Source organism: Carettochelys insculpta, chromosome 2, assembly GCF_033958435.1.
Source record: "Carettochelys insculpta isolate YL-2023 chromosome 2, ASM3395843v1, whole genome shotgun sequence".
In the NCBI taxonomy this organism is placed as follows: domain Eukaryota; kingdom Metazoa; phylum Chordata; order Testudines; family Carettochelyidae; genus Carettochelys; species Carettochelys insculpta.
The window spans coordinates 194979207-195006077 of NC_134138.1; the positions used below are offsets into that span (position 1 = coordinate 194979207).

A 26871-nucleotide genomic window follows, 5' to 3' on the forward strand; every position below is an offset into this window, starting at 1 on the left:
GACTGCTACCACACCCACTGGCTTGAAGCCAGTTCCAGCAAAATTGAAGGTTACTGTTTGGTTCAATGGCTCTCAGAATTCCCCCTGTAAAAATGATTTCAGCCTCACCCAGATCCAGACAGACATCATCTTTCTCTCCAAATGCAAGAAAATGGACATTGTACCCAAGGGACTGACAGTGAAAAACCCATTGCACTCAATGTACTACACCAACTACAGCAAGCATTTATGCAACACACTCTCTAAGAAACTGAGGAACCACTTGATCAAAATCCTTTACAATAAACAAAAGATGATCAAAAATGAACTCTCTGAACTTGAAATTATCATAAACAAACAGGCATCCACGCAAGACCCCACAGTACGAGGGTTTACCAGTGCTAGACAAGAAATTTATAAAACACACTTCCACTTTTCTACAAAAACGAAAAGAGAATAAATTTTCTACATTACTTCAAACCTCAGGGTACTTCAACCACAATAACAACAGCTCAACTAACAATATTGTTAACCTTTCCAGCTACCAACTCAGCCCCGCAGAGGAGTTTCTCTTATCCTGGGGTCTTTCCTTCTACCCTACTTCCTCCATGAACTTAATGCAATTATGTGGTGACCTGGAAGCCTTCTTTCGCTTCCTCTGTCCAAATGAATTTTTCCAGCACACCTATGAACAACAGTCTGACTCTCTCAAACCCCCCCCCCAACAACTAAAGAAGAAGAACTCTATGTGGATTCCCCCTGAGGGTCGTAGTGAAGGTCTGGATTTCTATGTACAATGCGTCTGCAACTGTGCTCAGGCTGACATTATACATAAACAATGCCAAATGAGACACAATCTCAACTATGCTGAACACCATGCTGTCCAGAGTCTCAAAAATAACCCAGACATCATAATCAAACCAGCTGACAAAGGGAATGCTGTTGTCATCATGAATAAGTCAGACTATGAACAGATGGCAGCCAGACAACTCTCCAACACCAAATTTTACAGACCTCTCTCCGCTGACCCCACTTTGGAATTCCAAAGGAAATTACATCAACTACTTAAGGAACGCCCTGCTGCTACTTGGGACCTTATTCACTCAGACACACCATCTGAGCCCCAGCCTGGATTATTCTATTTACTTACCAAAATCCACAAACCTGGAAACCCTGGATGCCCTATCATTTCGAGTATTGGCACTCTTACCACCGGACTATCCAGTTATGTGGACTCCCTTCTCAAAATCTATGCCACCAACATACCACCGACTTCCTGATGAAATTCCAAAACATCGGAAACGTTCCTGATAACGCCATCCTTGCCACAATGGATGTAGAGGCTCTGTGCACTAATATTCCACATAAAGACGGATTACAAGCAATCAGGAATACCATTCCTGATGCCACCACAGCCAATCTGGTGTCTGACCTGTGTAACTTTGTTCTCACACACAATTATTTCCGTTTTGGGGACAATTTATACCTCCAGGTTAGTGGAACTGCTATGGGCACCCGCATGGCCCCACAATATGCTAATATATTTATGGCTGACCTGGAACAACGATTCCTCAGCTCTCATCCCCTGTTACCCTCCTCTACTTAAGATACATTGATGACATCTTTATGATTTGGACGGATGGTACAGAGACTCTAGAAGAATTCCACAGAGACTTTAACAATCTACACCCCACCATCAACTTATGCCTCGATTACAACATACGAGAGATGCATTTCCTGGACACTACAGTACTAATCAAGGATGGCCTGATCAGTACCACACTGTACCGAAAACCTACTGATCGCGCTATACTTACCTACACCCTTCTAGTTTCCATCCTGCACAAATAACTATAGCCATTGTTTATAGTCAAGCTCTTAGATACAATCGCATTTGCTCTGATCCAACTGACAGAGACCAAAAACGACAAGAACTTTACCAAATATTCATAAACCTGAATTACCCACCAGGAGAAGTAAAAGAACAAATAGACACGGTCAGACCAATACCCAGAGACCAGCTACTTCAAGATCGGCCCCAAAAAGCCAAGAACAGAACACCACTAGTTCTCACCTACAGCCCCCAACTCAGACCACTGCAACAAATTATTAAAGACCTACAACCTATCCTTAATCAGGATGCCACACTCCAGAAGGCCCTGGGTGACATGCCTGTTCTCTCCTACAGACAACCTCCCATCCTCATGAGGATTCTCACAAACAGACACAGTCTGTACCCCAGGAATACCAGTCCTGGAACCTTTCCTTGCAACAAAGCCCACTGCCAGCTTTGTCCCCATATGTTCTCTGGAAATACCATCATTGGACCTAACCACGTTACTCACAGAATCACAGGCACTTTCTCATGCTCCTCTACTAACGTCATATATGCCATCATGTGCCAACAATGCCCAGATGCTTTGTATATTGGACAGACTTCTAGCCCTCTTAGACAAAGGGTCAATGGGCACAAAACAGGCATCAAAACACTCCAGATCCACAAACCGGTTAGTCAACATTTTAATGTAATGGGGCATTCTATTAATGACCTAAAGGTAGTATGTGTGTTACTGAAAAAGAACTTTTGCACCGTTCTTCAAAGAGAAACAGCCAAGCTGGCTTTTATATTCAAATTTGGCACATTAACATGTGGTTTAAATTGGGACAGGAACTTTCTGAGTCACTATAGGGGCTCGTCTGCATACTTGGCTTAATGTAATTCTTGACCTCTTCCCCCCACCCCTCCACTCTCTGATTTGCTCACCTTGATTATCTTTTTCTGTTTTGTCCTCCTTGCTTACTGTTTTTGGTTCTCTGTGCCTTAAATATTGAGTCTCTTCTGGTCTGGCTGTGGTCTGAAGAAGCGGGTCTGTCCCACGAAAGCTCACCTAATAAACTATTTTGCTAGTCTTTAAAGTGCTACTTGACTGCTTTTTGTTTTGATAGGTAATTTTGAGTATTTCAAACTTCTGTTGTACAAGAGATTTTTTTTTTTAATTATTAAACCTATGCTACCATGGCACTAAAGTATTACACTTTAATGGCATAATGAGAGAACATGTTTAATAATTGACACAAATGATTCTCTTGTACAACATAAATTTGAAACACTCAAAATTACCTAAGGTACATGAAATAGCAGTCGTCTTGCAGTGGAAATGTCTTTGTATGTGACAGAAATAATATAATCTTGTGACGTGTTTCTGTCCCATGATGTATAGTACTCATTTAAAAACATTTCAGCTGCATTGAAAGAAGTTGCTGCTCTAGTTCTGTTAGCCTTAGAACATTTTCACTGCTCGTGATTTTAAAACGAATGATAGCCCCATCAGCCACTTCTTTTGTTGCCTTGCTTTTGGGAGCATGGAAGCCAGTGGCCAGTCTTTAATCTTCATATACTATCTATTTCTAACTCATTTTGTTTTATCAGTTGATAAATAACTATCCATATCCTGGCTATATTACTAATTATCTTCAAGAACAGGGGCAATTATATTTAGTGAAGCTACATTATTTCCTAGATCTTTAAAAAGGCTCCTGTCCTCCAGGCTATGCATGTGCTTAATTTTATGTTCCATGAGTTAACCCATGGATTTCAGCAGGGCTCCTTGTAATGCATGCAGTTAATGTGTGTAAATCTTTCAGGATCAGGGTTAAAGTTAATTTCAGGTTTAGCTTAAAGACCCGTGATTTTGATGTAAAAGAGAAATTAAAAATAGCTTCTGATATAATTGAGATTTAGACATTTGCGTAACCATTAGAGATTATAATAATCATATCTAGTTCTCATGCAGTTTAATAATGTTAATTTTGGGTGAAAGGACCTATGCTGTGTGACACTTTGGAAGCAGTTTACAAGTTGTTGCTCAGTATTCTAGAAGTGCATATATATTTTATCATTGTTTGATCAAGACTTTCTTTTTCAGTGGATGAAAAATCTCTTAATTTGATAGGCAGAATCATTATTTTATTTTACATTATTTTACATTTAGTAATATTCCACTAATTTTCATTACAACAGCTAAAATTTTGAGTAGTTCTGCTGGACAAAGTTTAGTTTCAAATAATTTTTCAGTTAAACAGAATGTTTTGTATTCTGCTTTCAATAGCATGGCTATTTTAGCATCATGTTGTAAATGCCAATGTAATTGCTATTTTTTCATAACTCATTGCAAAATGAAATAGGTTATATCACATTCCTTGTTTAAATATTACAAATGTAAGTATGATGAGTAGACTTGCAGCATATAATAATGTAAAAATTGTGAATTTTCCTATTGAAAATATTTTGCCTCTAATGATGGGTAAAACTGGTAGCTACAAATTGCTGATAGTTACTTATGTTGGTGAGCACAGTGTATTGTAGTAGGAAGAATAGAGGATATTATCTGAAATGAAAGTAGCAGAGATGATATCAAGAAAGGAAATGGAACACGAGGAAAAAAATTCCCGTGTGTGCATTGTGCAATATGCAGCCCTATGCACCACTTGTGAATGGCAAGAGTCAGTGACGACAAATAAAGACAGTTGGTATTCTTGGCCAAGTGATCTCAATTGTATAAACTTCATAACGGGATCATGTGTCAAGTCAAACTGTCCCATTAGCGGTGAAGAGGGGAAAGGCCCTCAGTATTCCCTCTGATTTGCTATTTTCACTATTCAGATCCCAGCCTGACAAAATCAGCGTACCCATAACCCAAACAAAACCCTTGCTCATTTGTTATCAAAGAGTATTACACAAACTGACCTCGTAGGCCCTTGAATTCTTCAGAACGTACGTGACATTATTCTAGGTCCATCAATTGCCATGTCATCACAGAGCCATCCAGCCCTAGCTAGCCTACCCAAGATTCTGATGCAGGGATGAGGACTACCTAGTGAAAACTGTCTTCTTTAAAGTCCAGCCCTTGGTTGACTCTTGAAATGGAGCAGCCTTTGGGTGTGCATTGTATTCCAAGCCCTTTGGGATCTTCCTGGGAAGGCCAGCATATCTGAATTTTCACTTAAGCCTGACCTTTTTTTTGATTATGTAAGAGGTACTAATTGGTTCATAGGCTTTTTGCTGACCATATATATAGGGGATGCATTTTGTCCAGGTGAAATTAACATGTAATTCCTATTATGTGTAGATTCAAGTGTAATATCAGAAATGAATTGTGCAAATCAAGATTTAAAAGCTGTCCTTGTAATATGTGATGTGAATAAAATCTGGTGCAACTCATCAAAATGCATGACTCCTCAGACAAATACAGTAAACTTTTTCATATTTGGCATTCTGCTATCCAGAACTTTCAAATAACTGGCATTTTAACCATAAGTAAATTTTAGTTCATTCTCTATAAGTACAGTATAGTGAAAGTAAATACAAATAAATACAGTATAAGCAGTATAAGTTTACAGTGTACAATACTACTTTTTTTTGGCAAAGTACTGTGAATACATTTTTGTTTGTTTATTAATGTGTAATCTTGTTTTCCTTTAGTATTTATGCCTTGTTAGATATATCTCTGTGTTATCCAGAATATTTGACTGTCCAGCAACCTCCCAGTCCTAGGGCTGATGGATATGAAAGTTTACTGTATTTAGCAAATTGAGTCCCATTAACCATAGTTTGGGGAACATATATCTCTATATTGAATGTGTTGTGACATACTAGTTGCAGTGAAGAATACAGGAGATGTTCATGAAAAACAAGTTTTATTATAAATATATGCGAATAGATATTAATGTATTTTTAATATAATTGTTTCCTTATTGTGAAAGGTATAAGAATATGAGCCAAAGGAAAATATAAAGCTGGTATTTTGGTAACATCTGGAACCTTTGCTCAGGTTGCAGAATAAAGAAGAGAGATTTTGTTTGAAATATTCCACGAAAACTGATGAATGCTGAAAACTTATGAAAATCAGACCATTTATGATGATTCCTATATGCGGATTAAGAATCTATCTCTAGGCACCCAATTTTGAAAATTTTGACCACTATTAATAATGTACAACTTTGATCTCCAAAAATGATAGTTTTCAAGGAAAATACTTATTTTATTAGTTGCTGGTTGTAGCTTGAGTGCATAAGGCATAATATTCATTATTATAGTAAACCTAGGAAATTACAACTGACCCAGAATTACATCAGTGATCCTTCTGTTCATACTTAGAAAATTTGTTAAAAGGTAAAATCAATAAATAGTTTGTGGTGTTGGGAAAAGGGTTGAAGCCTTAGGTTGTTTTTTTGTTTAATCCTTAGTTTGCTTTACATGGGCGTGACATTTATGTAGATATAACCAGAAAATTGAATTGATTTGCACGCCCAGCGTCTCGGAGAATGTTTGATTCATCCTAACTCTTAAGGCCATGCCTATTTTATTAATATTGGACTTCCTTTGTTCATGTTGTATCCTTTTGAGTGCAGGCCAGATAGATACCTGTTATGCATGGAGTAATTATGATACCTTCATAGGCCCAGCTTAGATGTGCTACCTGTTGTCTTTGTATTGAAGAAGCAGTAAAACATCTAGGCTACATCACCACTAGCACACTACGATGAAATAGTCTATTTTGAAGTAAGAACATCAAAATAGGCTACTTCGATGTGTATCGTCTACACATCTTCCAGGACTGGTGCCGTTGACATTCAATGTCAAAGTAGTGACAGGGAACATTGAAAGGAGCTGCCCCAAAAGGAAATGCGGAGAATCCACACACACAAGCGCTCCCCGTTGAAATAAGGGGCCAGCAAAGCCTGTGGACAGGGTCATAGGCTGGACTAGCCCTTCTGGGGCACCAGCAAGCCGCTCCCTTAACGGGCCCCTCCCAGACACACTCGGCCTGCACAGCACGAGGTCTGCAGAGCTGACAACCGGTTGCAGACCCCATGCACACAGCATGGACCCCCCCCTCCCCACCAGCAGCAGCAGCAGCACCAGCCAGAAGCCCTGGCCTAAGGGCTGCCGCACGCGGCAACCATAGAGCCCCACAGGGGCTGGACGGAGCGTCTCTCAACCCCTCAGCTGATGGCTGCCATGGAGGACCCCGCTATTTTGATGTAGCGGGATGTAGATCGTCTACACACGTCCTACTTTGATACTGAACTTTCAAGTAGGATGCTAATCCCATCTTCGGATAGGAATAGCGATTTCGATGTCTTGCCGCCTAATGTCAATTTCAATGTCGAAATGGCGCATGTAGACACGGCGCTTGCTATTTCGACATTGTGCCAGCTACTTCGAAGTAGCTGGCTAGTGTAGACGCACCCCCTAGTAAATAATTCTGTGGTAGGTTTGCCCAGACATCCAGTTTTTGGCCAGAATGTCTGTCAGAAAGATGCCCTGCTCGCTCTGGTCAACTGCGCTAAATGTCCACATGATTGGGGTGGGGAACAGCACCCAGGAAGGGTCAGCATATCCTTTTGAATTCTTAGAGGCAGGGTGGCTGGGGACTGCTGCATAAAGTCCCCTCCCACAGGCATGACCCAAGTGCCATTTCCACAGCTCCCATTGGTTGGCAACCACCATGTAGTTCTGTGGATTTGGCCAGAGACTGTTGACTTATCAGTGCCATCAAATAATTTAAAGAATTAAAATGGTCCTTTTTAGAAGGAATTGTTAACTTTTGTCTTTTTTTGTGGGAGAGAACATAATTTTAAAATCGGAAACGGCATTGTTCCTGAGGAGCACTGATCCTAATCAGGAGTTTTCCAGGTATTTTTACTTTTGCTTTCCCACAAATGAATAAATACACAAATCTCATACTTCTCAAACTCTTCTTTTATAATGGCTTTTGCAGCAGAGAATTCCTGTCTTAAAAATAAACATCTCAAACCTATCATGCCAGACTTCACTCAGCATCATGTTCAGATAGCGTGGAAAGAATTATAAACTTGCACTCAAACTAAAGAAAAATATGATACTCAGGTTTCTCATGTCATATTTTACTCATACTCAATGTTTCATTAAGCATTCTCTCTCAGAAGTCACTTATGTAACTTGTATAGGTTATTTTGTTTTAATTATTCAAGGCAACTGAAAATGTCTAATATAAACTATACTATGTGCAGCTAATAAAAATTGCAGTTGATGGGCTTTTGAATACTTAACATGTTACATTTAAGAAAAATTGACTAATTGAATAAGTCACACAGGAAGCTAAGAAGAACAGCTAGAACGTGTTCTAGTATTCTTTGCCATGTGTAGCTGGATCTGCTGCACGTAGGCTGCTGTGGAGAGAAAAAGTAAATGGTTGCTGAATGGATCAATTTCTTTTCTCTCTCACTTCCCCACCCCACATCTCCCTCCTCCATATAAGCCACCAGAAAAATGAAGATGTTTGTTGTATTTCAAAATACCCAGTCTCATCATTGCTTAGGGATGCAATGCTGCAAACTTTTCTGTCAGGTGAACAGTTCTTATTCCAGTGAATAATCCCATTTGATAAAGGGATTGTATGCCTTTGCAGATGAGGCCGTAATGTACCACATGCTTTTACAAGAAGTTGTTTAAATATGGTTACAGTACTTTCAACATCCTAAACAAGGATACATTTGGTTTCTGTAATATTGTGGTACCTTGGGTCCAACACAGACCAGTAAGGGATTGTGTCACTGTCTGCCCTGTAAAGCCTTGATTCAGATCCCTGATATGAGAAGCGTGCTCAAAGCACAGTAGCCTCATGCTGTCTTCCACTGGCCATGGATTCTCCTTACTGGGTGACCCCAACACCATTACAGTTCCAAATTTCCCTTAAACTATCTGCTCTGCAGTGATCACTGAACACTTAACAAAAGTTAGGTTTGTTGCTCCCTTAGGGTGTGTCTACATAGCCAAGTTATTTTGGAATAATAGCCACTCTTCCGAAATAACTTTGCAAGTGTCTACACAGCAAAACCACTATTTTGAAATAATTTCAAAATCGTGGATGGCTCATTTTGAGTTTTGTAAACTTCATTCCATGAGGAATAGCACCTATTTTAAAACAGATATTTCAAAATAGGGGCTGTATAGACAGGAAAAAGTGACTATTTTTTTTTTTCAAATGTTTGTTTGCCCAATGGTATATGTGGCCTAATTTTCAGTGGTGCTCTGTCATTAACTGGTGAAGTTTCTGGCATCACTGAAAATCACACCACTTCTTTTAAGTACTTAACTATAAATTTTGAAACCTATTTTTAGATACACAAGTTGAAAAATTGCTGCATAAATTGAGGGGGTTTTTTGCATTACAATTAAAAAAAACGATTAAAATTAGAATTTCCTGTCCAGTTGCTGAGACTCAATTAGTTCATCATGTCAACACTAAGGGCTTGTCTACACTTGCCCCCAGCTTCGAAGGGGGCATGGTAATCAGGGTAATCAAAGATTACTAATGAAGTGCTGTGGTGAATATGCAGCACTTCATTAGGCTAATTCTCCCCCGTGGCAACTTCAAAGTGTCAAACTTGGAAATATCGGCATGCGTGTAGCTGCAGGCACTTTGAAGTGCCTGTGCTACTTCGAAGTGCCTTTGCTCCCCAAAATTTTGAGGAGTAAAGGCACTTCGAAGTTGCGCTGGTATTTAGAAGTACCTGCAGCTACATGCATGCCAACACTTCCAAGTTTGACACTTAGGAGTTGCTTTGGAGGAGAATTAGCCTAACGAAGTGCTGCATATTCACCGCAGCACTTCATTAGTAATCTCCCATCACCCTGATTACCATGCCCCCTTTGAAGTTGGGCGCAAGTGTAGACCCAGCCTAAATCTACTTACATTGGAGTTTAATTTGGCTAACTGTGTTTGGTTCATCTGTAGTTCTCCACAGAAGGATTTGTTGTTCTTATAAAGAAACTTAATTTTCAAGACAGAAATATAATGTTTTCAGCAAGTTGCTGAAGCAACACCAAATGTCATTGTGCTTCTAACTGTGCCCCTGGAAATGCTTGACTCGGTGGCTGTTTTGAGGTAGAATACAAGTTTTTTGTCATGAGAGGTAATCTTTTTCACTTGCTTATATGTAGACTGGTGATGTACATTGAAAGAGACAGCAGAAAGACTACACCTGGAAAAGAGCAGCAAAGTGGCAATGAATACCTGTCAAAATGCTTGGACCTTCTCATCTGTCACATTGTGCAGGAGCTGCCAGGAGTTCTAGGTAAATTGAGCTGGCTGGCTAAGAAAAGTAATTTTTTTTTTGTCTTATTAGTTTCCTCCCTCACTTGTAGAACATTTAAGCACCTCTTTAAAGAATGAAGACAATGATAAGTGGAAAGATGATATTTTCCCTCTTATTTAGTGTTTACGGCACTCAAATTGCTGAGTTATTGTTACCGCATCATATTTTGCATTTGAACCTTTAAAAAAGTGTTTTATTTAATATTTGAATCATGCTAGCACACAAGGATCCTAATCAGGACTGACGCTCCATTATGGGAAGTGTTGTGTACATATTTTTGAAGACACATTCCCTGTCCTAAAGATCTTACAGTATAATGGCAATGGTGACTTACAAAAGATGCGATTGATCTATTATGTAAACGTATTTGTTGGAGTGTATGGATTTATGTGGGAACATACATGGTCTAGATGGGGCAGGTACCACCACATACTAAGGTTGCCTGATGCAGTACATTGTAAAACCCTGTATTCAGTTGATTATTTTAAAAACTTTTGGGGTGAAACTTTAGATCTGGGATTTCTGCTTCAGGGTGAATTTGTCTCTAATAGCATGGATAAGGAAAATATGATTTTGCACTGTTAAATTCTGGCACAACTACTTTAGAGAGTTCTGATGCCCCCGTGCTTTGGAGCAGGGACTTCAAGTTTGGCAGGGTGTGCTTTGTGCTAGCCTCATGAAAATGCACCCACATTTGGCCAAATTATAAGCTTCTGGTGAATCACTGTTCACACACATTTAGTAGAGACTTTTTTGATAGTAATACTTAATTGTTGAAGAGTCTAATCTCTCTAATCTCACTAAGCATGCTTGATCATCTCTCAAGTCCTGCATGTACGCTAACCCCATCAAGCAACCAAGCACTCTCCTCATTGACAAGTAGGAGTAAGGGGGAATGACTTGGACCCAGGCCCACCTGTTGTTCTCTGTCCTGGCCCAGAGACCCCCCCACATCTGGCAGCCACTTTCTGCTGCTGCTCTTAGTGTTGCTGCCTGTTTTTCCAGTGCCACTTCCCATGTAGCCCTGGTACCTTCCTTGCCCTTGCCTCAGGACCTCAGTCTAGCCTAGCTATGGTCACCCAAGAGCCAATCTATTGCTCCATTATCCTGCCCAGCGCTGCAGTATCTCAGGTGCTCCTCAGCAGCCAGTCCTTTCTCCTAACCCTATAGAGAGAGACTCCCTTCTGATCTACTGAACAGCCCTTTATAAATGGGCTGCCCCAGCAAACCTCTTGAGTACCTCTCCCAATGAGCTGCTTCATAACTGAATGGGGTTCTCACATCCTCTCTAAGGCTGCTCTAAGATTTCCCCTGTCTGAGTGCAGCAGGTGCCTCACTATAATATGAATTCTATGGCCTGTTTTATATAGAAGGATCGGTCTGTTGAGTTTGTGTTCCCATCTGGCCCTAAACTGTATGAAACTGCATATAAGGGTGGCAGAATCAGGCTTTCCATTTTTCATTGCCTCCTTTACATTGAAACTTTCCTACACCAGATGTCCCTAATCAAGGGACATCCATGGTGCAGAGGAGAAAGCAGTTCTCTGCTCTGCTGTTTCGCCCTCCCCCTCCACCCAGCTGGGGAAATGGCAGCATGCAAACCACTTTCCCTGAAGTTTATCCCTGTCACCCCCATGGCAGGGAGAGATACCTGAGAGCAGCAGGGAACATGGACCTATGTGCGCCCCTGGGAGTAGGGCATCAGGTGAGTACCCCACTCAAATCCCTCTCAGGAGCTCACCCTGCAGCAGCTCCCTAGACTGGCAAAATCTTTAATCTGGCACACTCTGTTTCCCCACGTGCTCCTTACAATGTCGACTTACTGCTGCCGCACTCAGCTGGCAAACACTGACTGTTGCAGTAGTGCATTGTGGGAGCCTATCCCACAGTTCCCTCAGCTGCGTAGCATTCTGGGTATGCTCACTGGTCTTTGACATCGTCATACCACATTGCATTTTCCTCATTCCCCTCCTGTGTTAAGCCAACATCTATTTTTCCCCATTGGAAGGAAGGAAAAGTAGGACATCCACAGAGATGGCAAAAAAATTTACAGAAATGTCTTTCTTCTGTAGCTGAATTCTCACCTGGCCATCCACTGAGAGTCTCCCCTCCCGTGATTGCATCTGATGCCTGAAAATACAGGGGTCTGAAAAGCTTGAAGAAAGAGAAGATAGGAAAGTTTTTGAAAAAAGAGAGTTACTGGGGGAAAGGTCTTTGGCTTTCTGGTGCGCTATAAGGGCTTCTGTGCACAGGCTGTGTTCTCAACTGGCCATCAACTGAGCCTCCCTGCTCCTGTCACTGCACCTGATACCTGAAAGTAACACAGGGACCCTGACTGTATTCTCAGAGTTAGAAGAAAGAGGAGAGAAAAGTTTAGGAAACAATGTTTTTGTCTTCCCTCTTCATTACCCAGACGTTGCGAACACGGGTGATGACAGTGAAATGTCATACACTCAGCTTATAATGAAAACAGAAATCTCAACTTGCTCACCCCCCTGTGTTTTTTTTGGGGGGGATCAGAGCAAGAGGGTAGATAGGAAATGTTAGGAAAGATATTTTAGGACAGAAATATCAAACTAGCAGGTGTCTGCAATGGGTAGCAAGCCCCCGAAAATATTTTTGGTAGTGGGTTTGCAGCTGCAGAGCCAATTGAAATGCTGAAGTAGTCCCCCGACTATCTTAGCTGCTGTGGGAGACTTCCCCCCCCGGTGGCAGCAAGCCCCAGTGGTCCCATGCTAGGGGTGTGGGTTCACTGGGGAGGCCAGGTGAAGTACTCCCCCCAGCTGCCTTAGCCACAGGAGAGACTTCTCCCCAGTGGCAGCAAGCCCCCCAAATTCTTTCCCGCCCTTGCAAGGCTAAACGTGGGCAAGCTAGGATGTGGTGTGCCTGGCAGTATGGTCAGCACCAAATGGCAGGCACATCCTTTCATTGGGTTGGGATGTCCCATGTGATGTGGCTGAGCATGGGAAAGACCCTAACTGTGTGGTGCCTGTGGGGGAGGGAAGGGGTCATGCAAAAATATAAACCACTGAGAAGTTTCTCAGCTTCTTATGTATAAGCATGACCCCCACTACAGCTTTGTTGTCATGTGGTGTGGTGGGGCACTGGCTGGTGCGACGCAGCGCGGGGTGGGAGTGGGGAGAAAAATGTGTAGAGACAGAACCAAGAACTCGATGCAGGGGCTATTTGTAATGGGTAGATTCGCTTACAGCTCTAATAGCCAAAAAAGAAAGACATTTCTTAGGCTCTCGTACAAACATAATCCCACGGTCACAGGCTTCTTGGTCACGATTTGAAATTCATTGTCTTCCTTTTACCTAATTCCGGCACACCTGGAAAGCAGCAGCCAGAGCGGAGCAGTGAGCGGCATTGTGGGTTACATATGGAACACCTCTAGAGGCTAATAAATTTGATTTTAAGACATGGCACTTCCACACTGGCCTTTAATCCAACTTTTGAATTTGAGTTTGATGCTATACCTGGCAGGTAACGACGATGTTGAAATTTCAATATTAGTGCTCCCTAAATCGAGCTAAAGGTAACATTGAGCTAACTGCCTTAAACTGAATTTTTTTTCAGTGTAGATGTATTTCTCATAGTGTATTTTTCTCATAGCGTAGTGTAGCCTTGTACACGTCTTCATTCTTGAACCACAGTCTTCCTCATTATGATGAGAGTTTTGATCCTTCTCTCTAGATTAGTTGTATCTGAGACCACTTTTCAGAGCAACTCAGCTGTGCTTCCCTCATTCTCCCATGATAACTCTTTTTTTTAACCTTTCCTTCACAAGAATCCCTATTGTTTGGGATAATTTAAGCATTCCTAAACCCACTTCTCTTTTCTTGAACTGTATTCCAGAAAAAAAGAATTACATGCTCCCTGAAAATCCAAAATCCTGAGCGAGATCCTGGTTTCGCTGGAATTATTGTTGGTGTTGCCATTCAGTTCAGTGGAGTTAGGAATTCATTCATTGCAAGAGTTCAGTTTTGTTTTGTTTTTTTTAAATATCAGCCTACAGAAATAATTTGTATGCCTATGTGCTTAAACTATATAAAATTGTACACAGTGAACAAAAAGAGTTCGGTTAATATCAAGTCCTGTATTTAGAGCCCTACCAAATTCACAGCCATGGAAAATGGGTCACAGACTGTGAAATCTGGTGCCCTCTCATGAAATCTGGACTTCTGTGTGCTTTTTACCCTATATTATACAGTTTTCATGGAGAAGGCCAGTGTTTCTCAGAGTGGGGGTCCTGACCCGAGAGAGTTTCAGGGGGATCACAGGTTATTTCAGGAGTGTCACAGTATTGCTATCCTTAGTTCTGCACTGCCTTCAGATCTGGGCAACAGGAGAGCAATGGCTGTAATATTGTTCATGCACCCAGCTCTGAAAGCAGCACCTCACCAGCAGCAGTGTGGAAGCAAGAATGGTAATATCATACACACGTTGCCCTTACTTATGTTCTGTTGCTTTCAGAGCTAGCTAGCCAGAAAGTGGCGACTTCTGGCTAAGGGCCCTGATCTGCAGGCAGCAGCGCAGAAGTAAGGGTGGCAATACCATAACATGCTGTCTTAACTTCTCTGCTGCTGCTGACAGTAGCTCTGTCTTCAGAGCTGGATTCTTGTCTAGCAGCCACCACTTTGCAGCTGCCCACTTGTGAAAGCAGTGCCACATCCAACAGCAGCACAGAAGGGTAGCAGTACTGCAACCCCCAGATAATAACCTTGTGATCCCCCGCCAAAAAATTTCTTTTTGTTTTAGGCCTCCTACGGTTACAACACCATGAACCTTTGGATTTAAATAGCTGAAATAATGAAAGTTACCATTTAAAAAATCCTATGACTGTGAAATTAACCAAAATGGACTGTGAATTTGGTAGGCCCGTATCTACATTGTAATATTTCACTTACAGATCCCTTTTTGAACATTTTCATTTACTGTTCCACTGACCCTTGCAAGCAACTCCCCACAGCAAACACCTTACTCTGGGTCAGTGAGGGAAGGGAATGGTGGCACCTGTGTATATGGAAAATACAAATTTGCAGCCAGGGCTAGAAAATTCCCTTTATAGGAACAAACAGTCTAGTTATGCCACACTTCTCCCTGCTCACAGTAAGCACGGAAATAAGAGCACAACTTCTAGAGACTTCTGGCTTTAGCCCTGCCTTTTATGCAGTCCACCGATGTCTGCTTGGGTTCCTGCACAAATGATTGATGAACGCTACAGGCTAGTAGTGTCTGACAATGGGAGAGGGACAAAACAGCACTGCCATGGAATCTTAAGCAGAAAATTTACAAATACCTCTCCAAAAGTTTTGATAGCCTCTTTCTGCAGGAGTCCATTGAAATCATGGCAAATGTCAACATACTGCTCAGCCATATGGGTTAGCTACACAGGGATACATGCAGCTCCCAGACACATAGCCAGACTCCCACTTTTCTGTGCCCTTGGCCCTGCACTCTGCAAGCCACAGCCTGTGTTTCATCCCATATTTCCTTGTCCCTGGCTAGCAGCTGCTCGAACTGCCCTGTGTCCATTAGCAATATAGAAGAATTCCTGGCTGCCAGACACACTCTGAAAGTCTGGGGGGACTTTGTGCACCTCGTCCTCTTCATCTCATTTCTGGCCTCCAGGAAGTGACCCACAATTCCCAAGCAGCCACTTTCAGTTCCATCTTCTGGATTAGGTCATCTGTGTATTGACTCTGTGCTTTCCAAAGAATATGGGGAGCTCTTGGCATTAGAGGTGAGGTCACCACTGGGAATTACATAGAGCTCTTATAGAAACTGCAAGTCTTGGGTGAATCACTGGATCATTGGTTTGCTTCACAGGTCTTATGATAGACTTGTCTGAGTTCTTTAATCTTTGCTCTGCACTGCAGTGTGTTCCACACATACCCCTTTTCACACAATGCTTGATAAATGTCCCCACATGGTATCCCAGTTCCTATGGGTCATTCACAGCTGGAACTGAAGAGACTCTTCTCTCCATACACTTATCATATCAAACAGCTCCATAGTGGCCCAAGTGGGGAACATTTTGTGCAATGGTCAGTCAAGGGCACCTGGGAAGATGCCATGAGACCATGGCATGCTGAGTCAGCCCACTTGGTCAGGCAGCAGAAAAAGAGATTTAAATTTCACAGGACTTGCAAGGGGGCAGTGGGTAGCTGGTTACCTCTCTGCCCAGCAGCAAAGTTCAAACTCCTGAGCAGAGTGGCAGCTTGGGAATTGTGGGCCACTTCCTGGAGGCCATAATCAATGAAAAAATGTCTTGAGGTATCTATGCTTCATGTTTGGTGACAACAGTGGGAGGGAAAAAGACAAAAGTCCCTCATAGTGGTACAAGTTTTTTGTCTAAATAAATGGTTGCTTTTTGTGATAAATGTCGCATTACAGTGTTCACACTCACACAGTTTTGTCAACAAAAGGCACTTTTCCTTGACAAAACTTCAGTTTTGACAAGCCTTATGCTTGTTGTTTTGAGGGTAGTCATTTGAAATCAGATGGATTGTTCACATGCTTAATGTTAAGCAAATGTTTAGTTCTTTCCTGGATTGAGTCTACAGAGCTGAGCATGTTGCAGGATCAAACCTTCTATAAGTAGTTCAGTTTGTAAGAAGAATTAGAAATAATTTTTTTCAGAGTAGCCCTGGGAAACCTCATATAGGTTATGTTGGAAAAAAATGTTAATAGCACCTGTGTTTAGTTAAACTAGTTGTACTCAGATACACTGAGATGGATCTTACACCTTTGCTGTGTATTACAGGTGATATTCTTAGTGCCCTAACTAATGTCTCTGGACGTAAACATCCATCAACAACTCAAGCCAAACAGCTGAAGACGTGCCTTCCAATGATGTCTGTAGTTCTTCATCTTGTGACATCCCAGGTGATTGCTAATTTTAAAAAATACAGAAAGAACATAAACCACAGTATGCTTCTTAAATTCACTTTGTTGACTGTAATTGGAGTAGGCCAAATTCTGTCTTTGCATGAAGTCAACAGGATTTCCAACTATGTGGCAGAATGAAGACTCATAGAATGCTAGGACTGGAAGGGACCTTGAGAGGTCATCGAGTCCAGCCTCCTTCCCTCATGGCAGGACCAAGTACTGTCTAGACCATCCCTGATAGACATTTATCTAACCTGTTCTTAATTACCTCCAGAGATGGAGATTCCACAACCTCCCTAGGCAATTAATTCTGGCGTTTGACTACCCTGACAGTTAAGAACTTTTTTGTAATGTCTAACCTAAACCTCCCTTGCTGCAGTTTAAGCCCATTGTGTCTTGTTCTATCCTCAGAGGCCCAGAAGAACAAGTTTTCTCCCTGCTCTTTGACATTCTTTTAGATACCTGAAAACTGCGATCATGTCACCTCTCAATTTTCTTTTTTTCCAAACTATAGAGTTGAGCTCTATGTGAGAAGTTACGTTCAGAAAATTCTAATGATAAAATATTCTGCTTTTTTAAACACACTGTAAAATATGCTACATTTACCATGTTTTTAGTTATTTTATGCCAAAATTCTGCTCAAATAGGTATTCCGTCCCCAGATCGTAACAGAGGAGTTTCTTTTTAACTATGGAACTTTGCTGGTAAGTAACAAGTTCAGTTGTATTAATATTTTGTATATAAATAATGTGTATACTCCTGGGAATGAATTTTATATTTTATATAGATAGGCTAGTCTAAACAAAAGAGGCATTGTCTTTTTTGATATAACTTATTTTGATTTTATTGAATTTGATTTAGTAGAAAATATGTGTTCAATAATATGTTTCTTTAAAATATCAAAACCTAATATAGCAGCTTTCTCCATGGAAACATTATTTAATGTATCAAGATCAAATGTCATGAAGGTCATTCAGATAATGAAAAAGGTCATTCAAAAGTTTCACGTAATGTAACTATACATACTGTTTTATTTCTGAAAAATGCATAATTTCCTAAGCATTATGGCAGATAAACTCTAATACCTGTTTCTGTTCAGTCTTACATTTAAAAAGATGCCTGCTTTTCCTACTTTAAAAATATGACCCACATGAATTATCTTATTTCCTTCTGCTTGCCAGTACATTTACCCTGTATTTAGTTGATGAAATGCTGAGCCACATAAACAAGAGAGCGAACACATTTATCATGTTCAGCATCTGTTCTTTAGCTTTGATATTAACAATAAAAACTCTCCTGGATTTAAAAAATGCCACAGAGCACTGTAGTTAAAATGTGGTAGTACTTCTGTATTGTACTGTAAGTTTCTAGTATGAAAGTAATACCTACTGTCAAATGAGAAGTGTATTTTAAAATTTGCACTTTGTGAGCAAACAAAATATTTTGAAGGACACATTTTCATCAGTGCTTAAATTAGTGATTTATTCACACAGTAGGTTGCAAAAGCTCTCACTACAGACAGGTTAGATTCCCCCCCCCTTTACGTTTTTGTAAGTGAATTTAGTTTTTATGAAAGGTATTGGATTGACGTTTGGGGAGATCAAAGTTCTCTATTTTATCCATCAGGTACCACTCATGCAGCTGTCCTACAAGCTTCCTCAGACAGTCCTGCCATCCTACCTCAAGTGTGGACTAGAGAGCTCTATTTTAGTTCACCTTCCAAGCTCTTTTGCTTCCCTAATACAGCTAATAAGTTGGCCAGTTAGTGGTGTTTGTACTTTTTGGTTTTGTGAAGTGGCCAGGTGTTGTGTTTGGAAAAGAACTAATATCTTCCTTTCAAAAATGATTTCACTTAGTTCCCAAATTTCTGACAGATAATAACCATTTAGTCCTGTTCTAACAAGATTAGGTAGAATTTAGCTGACTTTGGTAGATTTTCTAAGCAATCAGTTCATACTACAGGGTCCATTCCACCAACTTCAAGGGCTCTTAGGGTTGACTTTGGTATTCCTGCTTTTCATGAGTAATGCGAAATTTGACCTTGCATGGTTGATTTTAATTTAGTGCAACTGAAGCATTGTGACATTTGATATTCTTGGCCCCTTGGAGGTGTTGCACAGTACCCAAAAGTGACCACTCTGCCCACCACTTGTAGCATCACTGTTCTCCAGTTGTACAGAAAATAGCCCAGGAAAGTTTGAATTTCATTTCCTGTCTGACCAGCATGGTAAGTGGAGTAGGCATCACATGTGAGCAGCACATCTGTCCATGAATTCCCCGGTCGCAGACAAGCTCCAGCATGGAGTGTGCAGGAGATCCAAGACTATATAGCTGTGTGGGGGAACGAAGCTGCAGAAATATGAAGCAGCAAAAGAAATGCAAACATCTATGCTAAGATCTCAAAGGGAATGGTGGGAAAATGGTACCTCAGGGGATGCCCAGCAATGCCATGTGAAATTAAAGGAGCTCAGGCAGGCATACCAGAAGGCAAAGGAAACAAATGGCTGTTCTGGGTCCTCTCCACAAACATGCCACTTCTGTGAGCGTCTGCATGGAATTCTGGGGTGGGGACCCAGTCAATACCCAACCTTGCAACCACTGCAAAACCTGAACATGCATGTGTAACTAGTAGACATGAGCACAACGCTGAAAATGCAACTTAATCATAAAATCAGTTATGGCTTGTTAAGTTGTTGTAAGCCTCCCTTTGAGAACTGGTAATTGTAGAGTTGCTACATTGGCTTCAGTGGCCTTTGGAAAAAGCCCACGATTATAGCCAGCCATGAAAATCATGACCGCCCATGGAGACTTCCCCCAGATGGATAAAAGACCCCCAACTATAGCCAGCCCCTATAAATTGTGACTGCCCAGGGAGACTTCCTCTGAGTGGCTAAAAGACCTCCGACTGTAGCCAGCCCCATGCCTTTGGATAAAGCCCATACACAAATTTTGCTCTGAGAGGACACCCACTCTAGTGACAAAGTATTTTCTTTTGTTGACCGAACTGTGTCCGCCAAGGGAAACTTCCTCTGGGTGGCTAAATGACCCATGAATAACAGCCGGCCGCCCAATTATCCTAGCCACTAAGGGAGACTTCCCCCTGCTGGCTCCAGGACCCTCACCACATACAAACTGCCTGGCACCTTGTGCAACACATCCTTTTATTGGTTTGGGGTCAAGCCACATGATGCAGCTGGATGTGAGAAAGTTCGAGACTGTGTGGTGCTTCCGGGAGGAGAAGGAGGGGATGTGGGGGTCGGGGCAAAATGTAAGCAGCTGAAAGGAAGCTTCTCATACAGGCATGACTCCCACCCACAGACTAGCTGCCATGTGATGTGGATAAGGGAAAGTTCCAGAATGCGTGGCACCCCTCGAGGACGGAAGGGAGGGAATGTGAAGGGTAGGACAACATGTAAACAGCTGGAAAGAAGTTTCTTGTTCAAGCACGACCCCCACCCACAGACTAGCTGACGTGCTGCGGGGGGACAGGGGGCGGTCCAGCGGCTGGTGCCAGGCAGCACAGAGAAAAAGACAGCTAGCAGAGGTAGACACAGAACCACAGACCCCACAGCCATGCTAATGGCAAAGAAAGAAATAAAAGAAGATTTTTCAGGCTCTCACAACCCTGCAGCCATGGGCTTCCAGGTGCTGAATTAAAACAGGCTTCCTCTTACCTAATTCCTCTGCACCTGAGAGCAATGGAGATGGAAGAGTCCAGAGTGTAGAACTGTGAGGCATATACGGGACATGTCTGGAGGCTAATGAGTTCGTTTTAAAGATGTGGCGCTTCCTCACTAGCCTTCATTCAGAATTTTAAATTCAAACTGAATGCTACATCCATCGGGTTACTATGATATCGATGATGTGTTGATTTTAGTGCACCATAAATTGAGTTATTGGAATTTACAGTGAAGACAGGCACTTGGTAAAATTGGGCTCAATGACTTGAAATAGATATTATCTCATAGTGTAGACATAGCCAAAGTGGTAAATAATTTTCTTATCATACCCCACTCAACATCAGCCTGGGTTTGACCTCTTGTAACGACAATGAAGACTTCTCAACTGATTTTCTACTGGACATGGAATTTGTGCTTCAGCAGGGTTTCAGTGGCATTTTTAAAGATAGTCTATGTTTACATGTACAGCCACAAATCATGATGCATTATCAAGGAAAGCAAAGTAACTCAACTTCTTGGTGGTCTTTGAACCTTAAACATGGTTGATAAGAGTTCTATTGGTTGGATTAATCAAATTTCCTGCAACAAATAACTGGCTAGCAATTCTGAAATGCCTCTGTTTCTCACTAGGAGAAAAGAAGGCAGTCACTTCCAGGCTGTCTCTAGAGCTCTTCATCTGCAAAAGGAGATATTTGAGGAACAGGAAGTGAGTTATACAAGAAGGTACACCTGTGACCAACCTCTCTTCACCAAGTTTCTGGCCAGTGTCTGAGGGCAGATCCAGATGAATGAGACTAAATTGACCAGAGTGTTGAATCTGAGGGGAGGTAACCCCACACTCTTAACCCTCCCTTAGGGGGGAGATTGAAAACAGAGGAGCAAATGAAGCTGCAGTCTGATAGCTGACCTTTTAGTCTTAGACATGTATATACGCAGACCCTGCTCTAGGACACAAGAATCAAATCATTGCCTTAAAAATAAAAGGTGATTTATTAGCAAAACAAAAGATTTATATGGTAAAGCATAGTTGGTTGCTAGATGTTACAGAGCAACTAAAAAAGTAGGTTAAAGAAGAGAGAATTGCTTCCATGATATTCAGTTTAAAAGTTACAGCTTCCAAGGACAGGAGGGGTAACATCATCCAACCTACAAAGGCTCGCACCAAATCCAAAAAGAAACAACCTATCGCATTTGACTAAATGTTTCCTTTCTATTTCCATAAATGTATGCCCAGGTCTGCTTGTGCCCTGGATAGATACTGAATTCCTTAAGCCCTGCTCAGGCTTAAAACATCTGTCTCTGTTGTCCAGCCACACACAAGAAAAACATACTCAGGAAGTAACTGCTTCCATTCAAAAGATCACCTTCTCTGCTCACTGGTTCACCTGGCTTCTTTCCAAGAGAGAACCCACTCTGGGTGGGTTTAACCCTTTACACACATTCATTTTTGACAGCATCACATCATACTCTCCCTGTCTAAAAATGATAAAAAGTAATAGGCGTCTTCAAATGAACAAGCAAAAATAATGATAAACTACCTTTTAAAATAGAAAATTGACATATTAGACCCCAATATTCCTCCCAAGTAACAGATGTTGTATGAGTACGTGTCAGTGTGGATTCCACTATAGGTGCACATTTGCTTTGTACCTGCAAGACTGAGTTATTTTGAATAGTGGTGTTTGACTGCCCACGTGCCCCTGCTTGACCCATGAAGGGCAGAAAGGTAAAGGTAAAGGTATTGGTGCCCAATACATTCATGTTCTCTGAAATTCCTGTGGTATAGGTTTTCACCCACAACATGATAGTCATGCACTACATAAAGAAGAGGGCACCTGCTCTTTGCATTTCTGTCTGGAACTCAAGTTCTGAAATTGGTATCACCAAGGTGGGGCAATATCAGGAATCAGCAACAACTTAGCATGCGTCCTGAGCAAGCAGTCTGTGACTGGCTACAAATGGGCCTTGCACAGATGGAGTACAGAACTGATATTCAATTGGTGGGGATTCCCTACAATAGATTTGTCTGCCTCCAGAGCTATTGCAAAATGTTAAAACTCTTGTTCTAGAGGAGGTTTGAGTCCAGGTTCATTAGCAAATGCTTTCTTCCTTCAGCAGAAGATGCCTGTATGCCTTTCCGCCATTTGTGCTGATTCCCAGAGGGATGCTCACACACACTCTGGTGGCTCATTTTGGCCAAGGGAGTTGTGGTTGACAGATGTACTGCAGATGTCCAGCCTCCTACCCAGCTCCCACCTCACCTATATCTTCTCTTCCATAATCTCTTAGGCTGATAAATTCAAATTTCAAGTCTTTAGCTCGTTATTAAAATGTGACTGTCTTCACACGTAATACTGCAAACTTGATTTATTGAGCCATAATGCCAATTACAGAATATCAATATTACAGGACAGTTATAGCGTCTATCTCTAATTTTAAAATCTCGAATTGAGGCTAGTGTGGAAGCACCATGTCCTTAATTTGAATTTGTTAGCTTCCAGAAGTGTCCTGTATGTATCCCACAAAGCTATGTGGTAACCCTCCAAGTATGGCTGCTTCATTGTGCGCTACTGTCAGGTGTGCAGGAAGGAGGTCAAAGTAAGTCCACAAAGTTTGGATTGAATTTGAATGAACATTTGAATTGAAATTTAGCAGCCCAGCCCTGCAAATAAAAAGGGCATCCATTATGAAAAAATCCCTTTCTTTGCCCATTGGGTTACTGCAATGAGAGCCCCAGCTTAGACCCACCAGGAAATTCTGGATCTCATCGCCATTAGGGGAGAACGATTGGTGGCAAAGAGAATTTGTGTGGCCAAGAGAAATGCAGCCATCTATGATGAGATGGCATGCAAGATGGCAGCCTGAGGTTACTCCCGGGATACTATGCAGTGCCAGGTGAAGGTGAAAGAACTCCAACAGGCCTATCAAAAAGTCTGGGAAGCCAACCAGCAGTCGGGGAGGCTCCATGGACCTGCTGCTATTATCAACACCTCGACATGCTTATGGGGAATGACCCCACCACGGATCCTGAACTGAATTATGATACTTGTGGAGGCTCTGGTATGGACTGCAGGTTGAACATGGAGGAGCTGTGTGGACTGGAAGAAGAGGACAATAAAGAGGTGGAAAGGAGCAATGAGCAGGAGACAGAAGAAATTGTTCCAGACAGCCCTGAGCTCTTCACCATAGACCTGGAACTGGACCCCTCCATGCCAGTCCCTGAGTCCTCTGGAGCAAGTGGTTCAGGTGAGTTTTATGCTAGAAGTGGGTTGGGGGTGGATATACCTATAGGGTTTTGCACAGAAACAGGTTTCCTAGCTGTGCTCCTCAGAGCAGCATATTAAAGTTTCTCGGGATGGAGTACTCCTCCTTTTTGGAGATCTCCTCCAAGGCCTCATCCAGACACTCCTGTATTTTTTGCATGAGATTCTTGGGTGGGCCTAATTTGTTGTGGCTTCCACGGTATCACACCTTGCCATGCCAGGCAACCAATAGCCATCTGGTGTCATGGCATCACACAGCATTTTAACAAATTTTCCAGACTTTTGGTCACGCGGCAGGAGTAGCTGTTCTTTTTCCATATTGTTACTTTCAGATGGGAGATGTCTTCTTTAGCAACCTGGGAATTCGCACATATGGGAATTCGCATCTATTTCTTTTTTAACGTACTTTCTGTCTCTTTACGTTGGCCTGCAGCAGCCAGCGGATCCTCTGTTCCCAAGCCCACAATGCAGTTTGCAGGCTGGGGAGGTTCCCTCCTCCATGTTCCTTTCCAACCATCATTTATTTTCATTTTTCGTGCCTCCCCCGCCAGTGCACCATGCTGCTGCTGGGATTTGCTGGGCGTTCCATTTCCCATGTCCCTTACCAAGCACCACTTGTTTTCATTTCTGAAGAATCTCTCTCTGGCAAACGGGGGATTCCTGTGCTGTGCTTTTCCTCTCCCATGTCCCTTTACATCCAGCCTTTCTTTGGATACTTTTTTCTTTACATTTTTATTGTGCATCAAAGCCCCACAAAGCTGTCCTTTTGTCACTGCCACAGGACACCTGGCAGCTGCCCCTGCTTTGCAGACCTTTCCATTCCCATCAAAATAGGACAATTACTAATAACTTACCATGTCCACAAAGCAATGTGCTGGAGAAGTGACAGCAAATGAGGTATTGTGAAATGCACACTTAGTCCCATTCTTAATAACCCAAGTGTCCTTCAAAAGTATACTTTCAGTGATAGTCTGCAGAAAGACCCATTCATTGCGCTTCAAAGCACATTACGTCAATTGTGTCTTAATTTTGACCTTCATTTTCCAGACCCAGCGCCCAGCGTTACAGAAAAAAACCCAGTAGATGCAGGAAAGTAAAACAAGATATGATCATGCAGCACATGCAAGACACTCATGCAGAGTGTAAGAACTTGACAAAGGACACTGCTCAGTGGCATCAAAATACAGCTGAGTGGCGTCTTAGCCAAGTAAAATTCAACGAGAGAATGCTTGAGCTGCAGCAGCAGTTGTCCAAAATGAATGAGGCCACGGCAAAGCATACTGAGGTCGCAGCAAAGCAGCCCAAGGTCACTGCAAAGCTTGTAATGACTGTTACTCAGCAGATGGAGATTCTGCGTTCCCTGCTTGAGTTACACAGGGACTCCCAAACCAGAAGGGCATCAGCTGATACCCACTGGGCCAGAGTCCCCAGAGGAGAGGGTGCCCACTCCCCCATTGTTGTGTTCCCTGCAACGAGTCCCCTGAGGGGAGATCACCCATCCCGTCATTGGAGTCTGCACATGGGGGGAGGAAGGGCAAGGCTACCCTGCCGCTCCAACCCCAAAGGCCATTGCAAAAGCCTCTTCAAACACCCTTGAGAAGTCGTCTTTTCCTGGCCATTTATACATCTCCTATCCCCAAAATAAAATCATTCCTTTGAGCTCGGTGTGATTTCTTGTCCTGCAGGAGTGGGGAGGGGGAACACAAATCAAAACAGGCGGGTGGGGGTAGGGTGGGTGCAGGTGAAGGCACAGCTGCCCACTGATACTTCCTAGTCTGCAGCAGAAGCAGGGCTCAGGGAACCGTGCACTGTGGGGGAGGGTGAGTGCTGCTGAATCACAGCTGGGCAGTGAAACTCCTTTGTCCTAAGCAGACACATGGCTGAGGGAACTGGGTGGAGATGAGTGGTGCAGTGAAACTCCCTTGTCCCACCAAAAGAGAGCATTCATTCATTACGGCATGGTTGATTTATTGGGATTATAACAGAGACATACATTGGTACCTTGTGCATTAGAGATCATTAATAAAGCTGTTTTTCAGAGCATTCCTTATTGCTGAAGCCTGAGTGTGGGTACTGGTGGATGACAGTTTAGATGGCTGCAAGTAAGCCCTGCCTGTTGCCTCTGTTTCAGAATACCATAGAGATGGGAAACTCTCCTGCCTTGATTCACATGTGTTGTGCAAAATAGCACACACTGTAATAATGGTGGGGACAAATGCTTCAGAAACATCCGAATGGGTCTATAAACATCTGAACCTTGCTTTCAAATGTCCAAATGTCCATTCTCTGATTATTCTGCACCTGCTCAATTTGTAATTAAAGTTCTTCATCAAGTGTCCCCGTGGGTGCTCCACAATAGGTGTCGGGCTCGCCCGGCGCCGCAGATCGGAAATCTTCCAGCAGTTTCTCCTGGATCGCGCATGCGCTGGCGCGCGCCACTCCCTTACACATCCCCGGCCACGTGCGCGATCCGGTCCCCGCCAGTTCCTTCTCAACCGCCATCGGCTTCAGGCTTTAAAAAGTGTGAGTCCTGCCGTGAAGCTATGCCAGCCTCCGATGGGCGTAGTGAGTGCATCCAATGCCTGGGGGAATCACACGTTACCCAGAAGTGTTCCCACTGTGCTAAGCTCACAGCCAGGGCCAGGAAAGACAGAGAAATGCGTCTTAAAATGCTCTTGTTTCATAAGGCCCTCCAGCCAGACGTGCCGGAGAGGCAATCAGAAGGGCCCTCGGGGTTCCACAAGAGGAAGGCAGCTTCTCTGACCCCCTCAGTGCAAAAACGGAGGAAGCTCTCCCCAGCTCGATCCCTGCCGGCGGTTTCAGCAAGCGGGACGGGCGGAGCACACAGCCCCCAGCCGCATACTCAGGCAAGCGGCACCGTGGCAGCGCGCGTGGCAGAGGCTGAGCCTCCG

The 26871-nt window shown here is 42.6% G+C and overlaps 1 protein-coding gene across 3 annotated transcripts in view; it reads left to right on the top strand.

Annotated features, from left to right (window-relative positions):
- The window catches only part of ULK4 (unc-51 like kinase 4), a 460156-nt gene that overhangs the window by 130530 nt on the left and 302755 nt on the right, over positions 1 to 26871 (top strand). For all 3 annotated transcript variants that reach the window (XM_074988237.1, XM_074988236.1, XM_074988238.1), the window contains 3 exons: positions 9968 to 10101; positions 16892 to 17013; positions 17664 to 17720. In XM_074988237.1, the coding sequence (XP_074844338.1) occupies positions 9968 to 10101; positions 16892 to 17013; positions 17664 to 17720 (313 nt within the window). The remainder of the gene's footprint in view (positions 1 to 9967; positions 10102 to 16891; positions 17014 to 17663; positions 17721 to 26871) is intronic.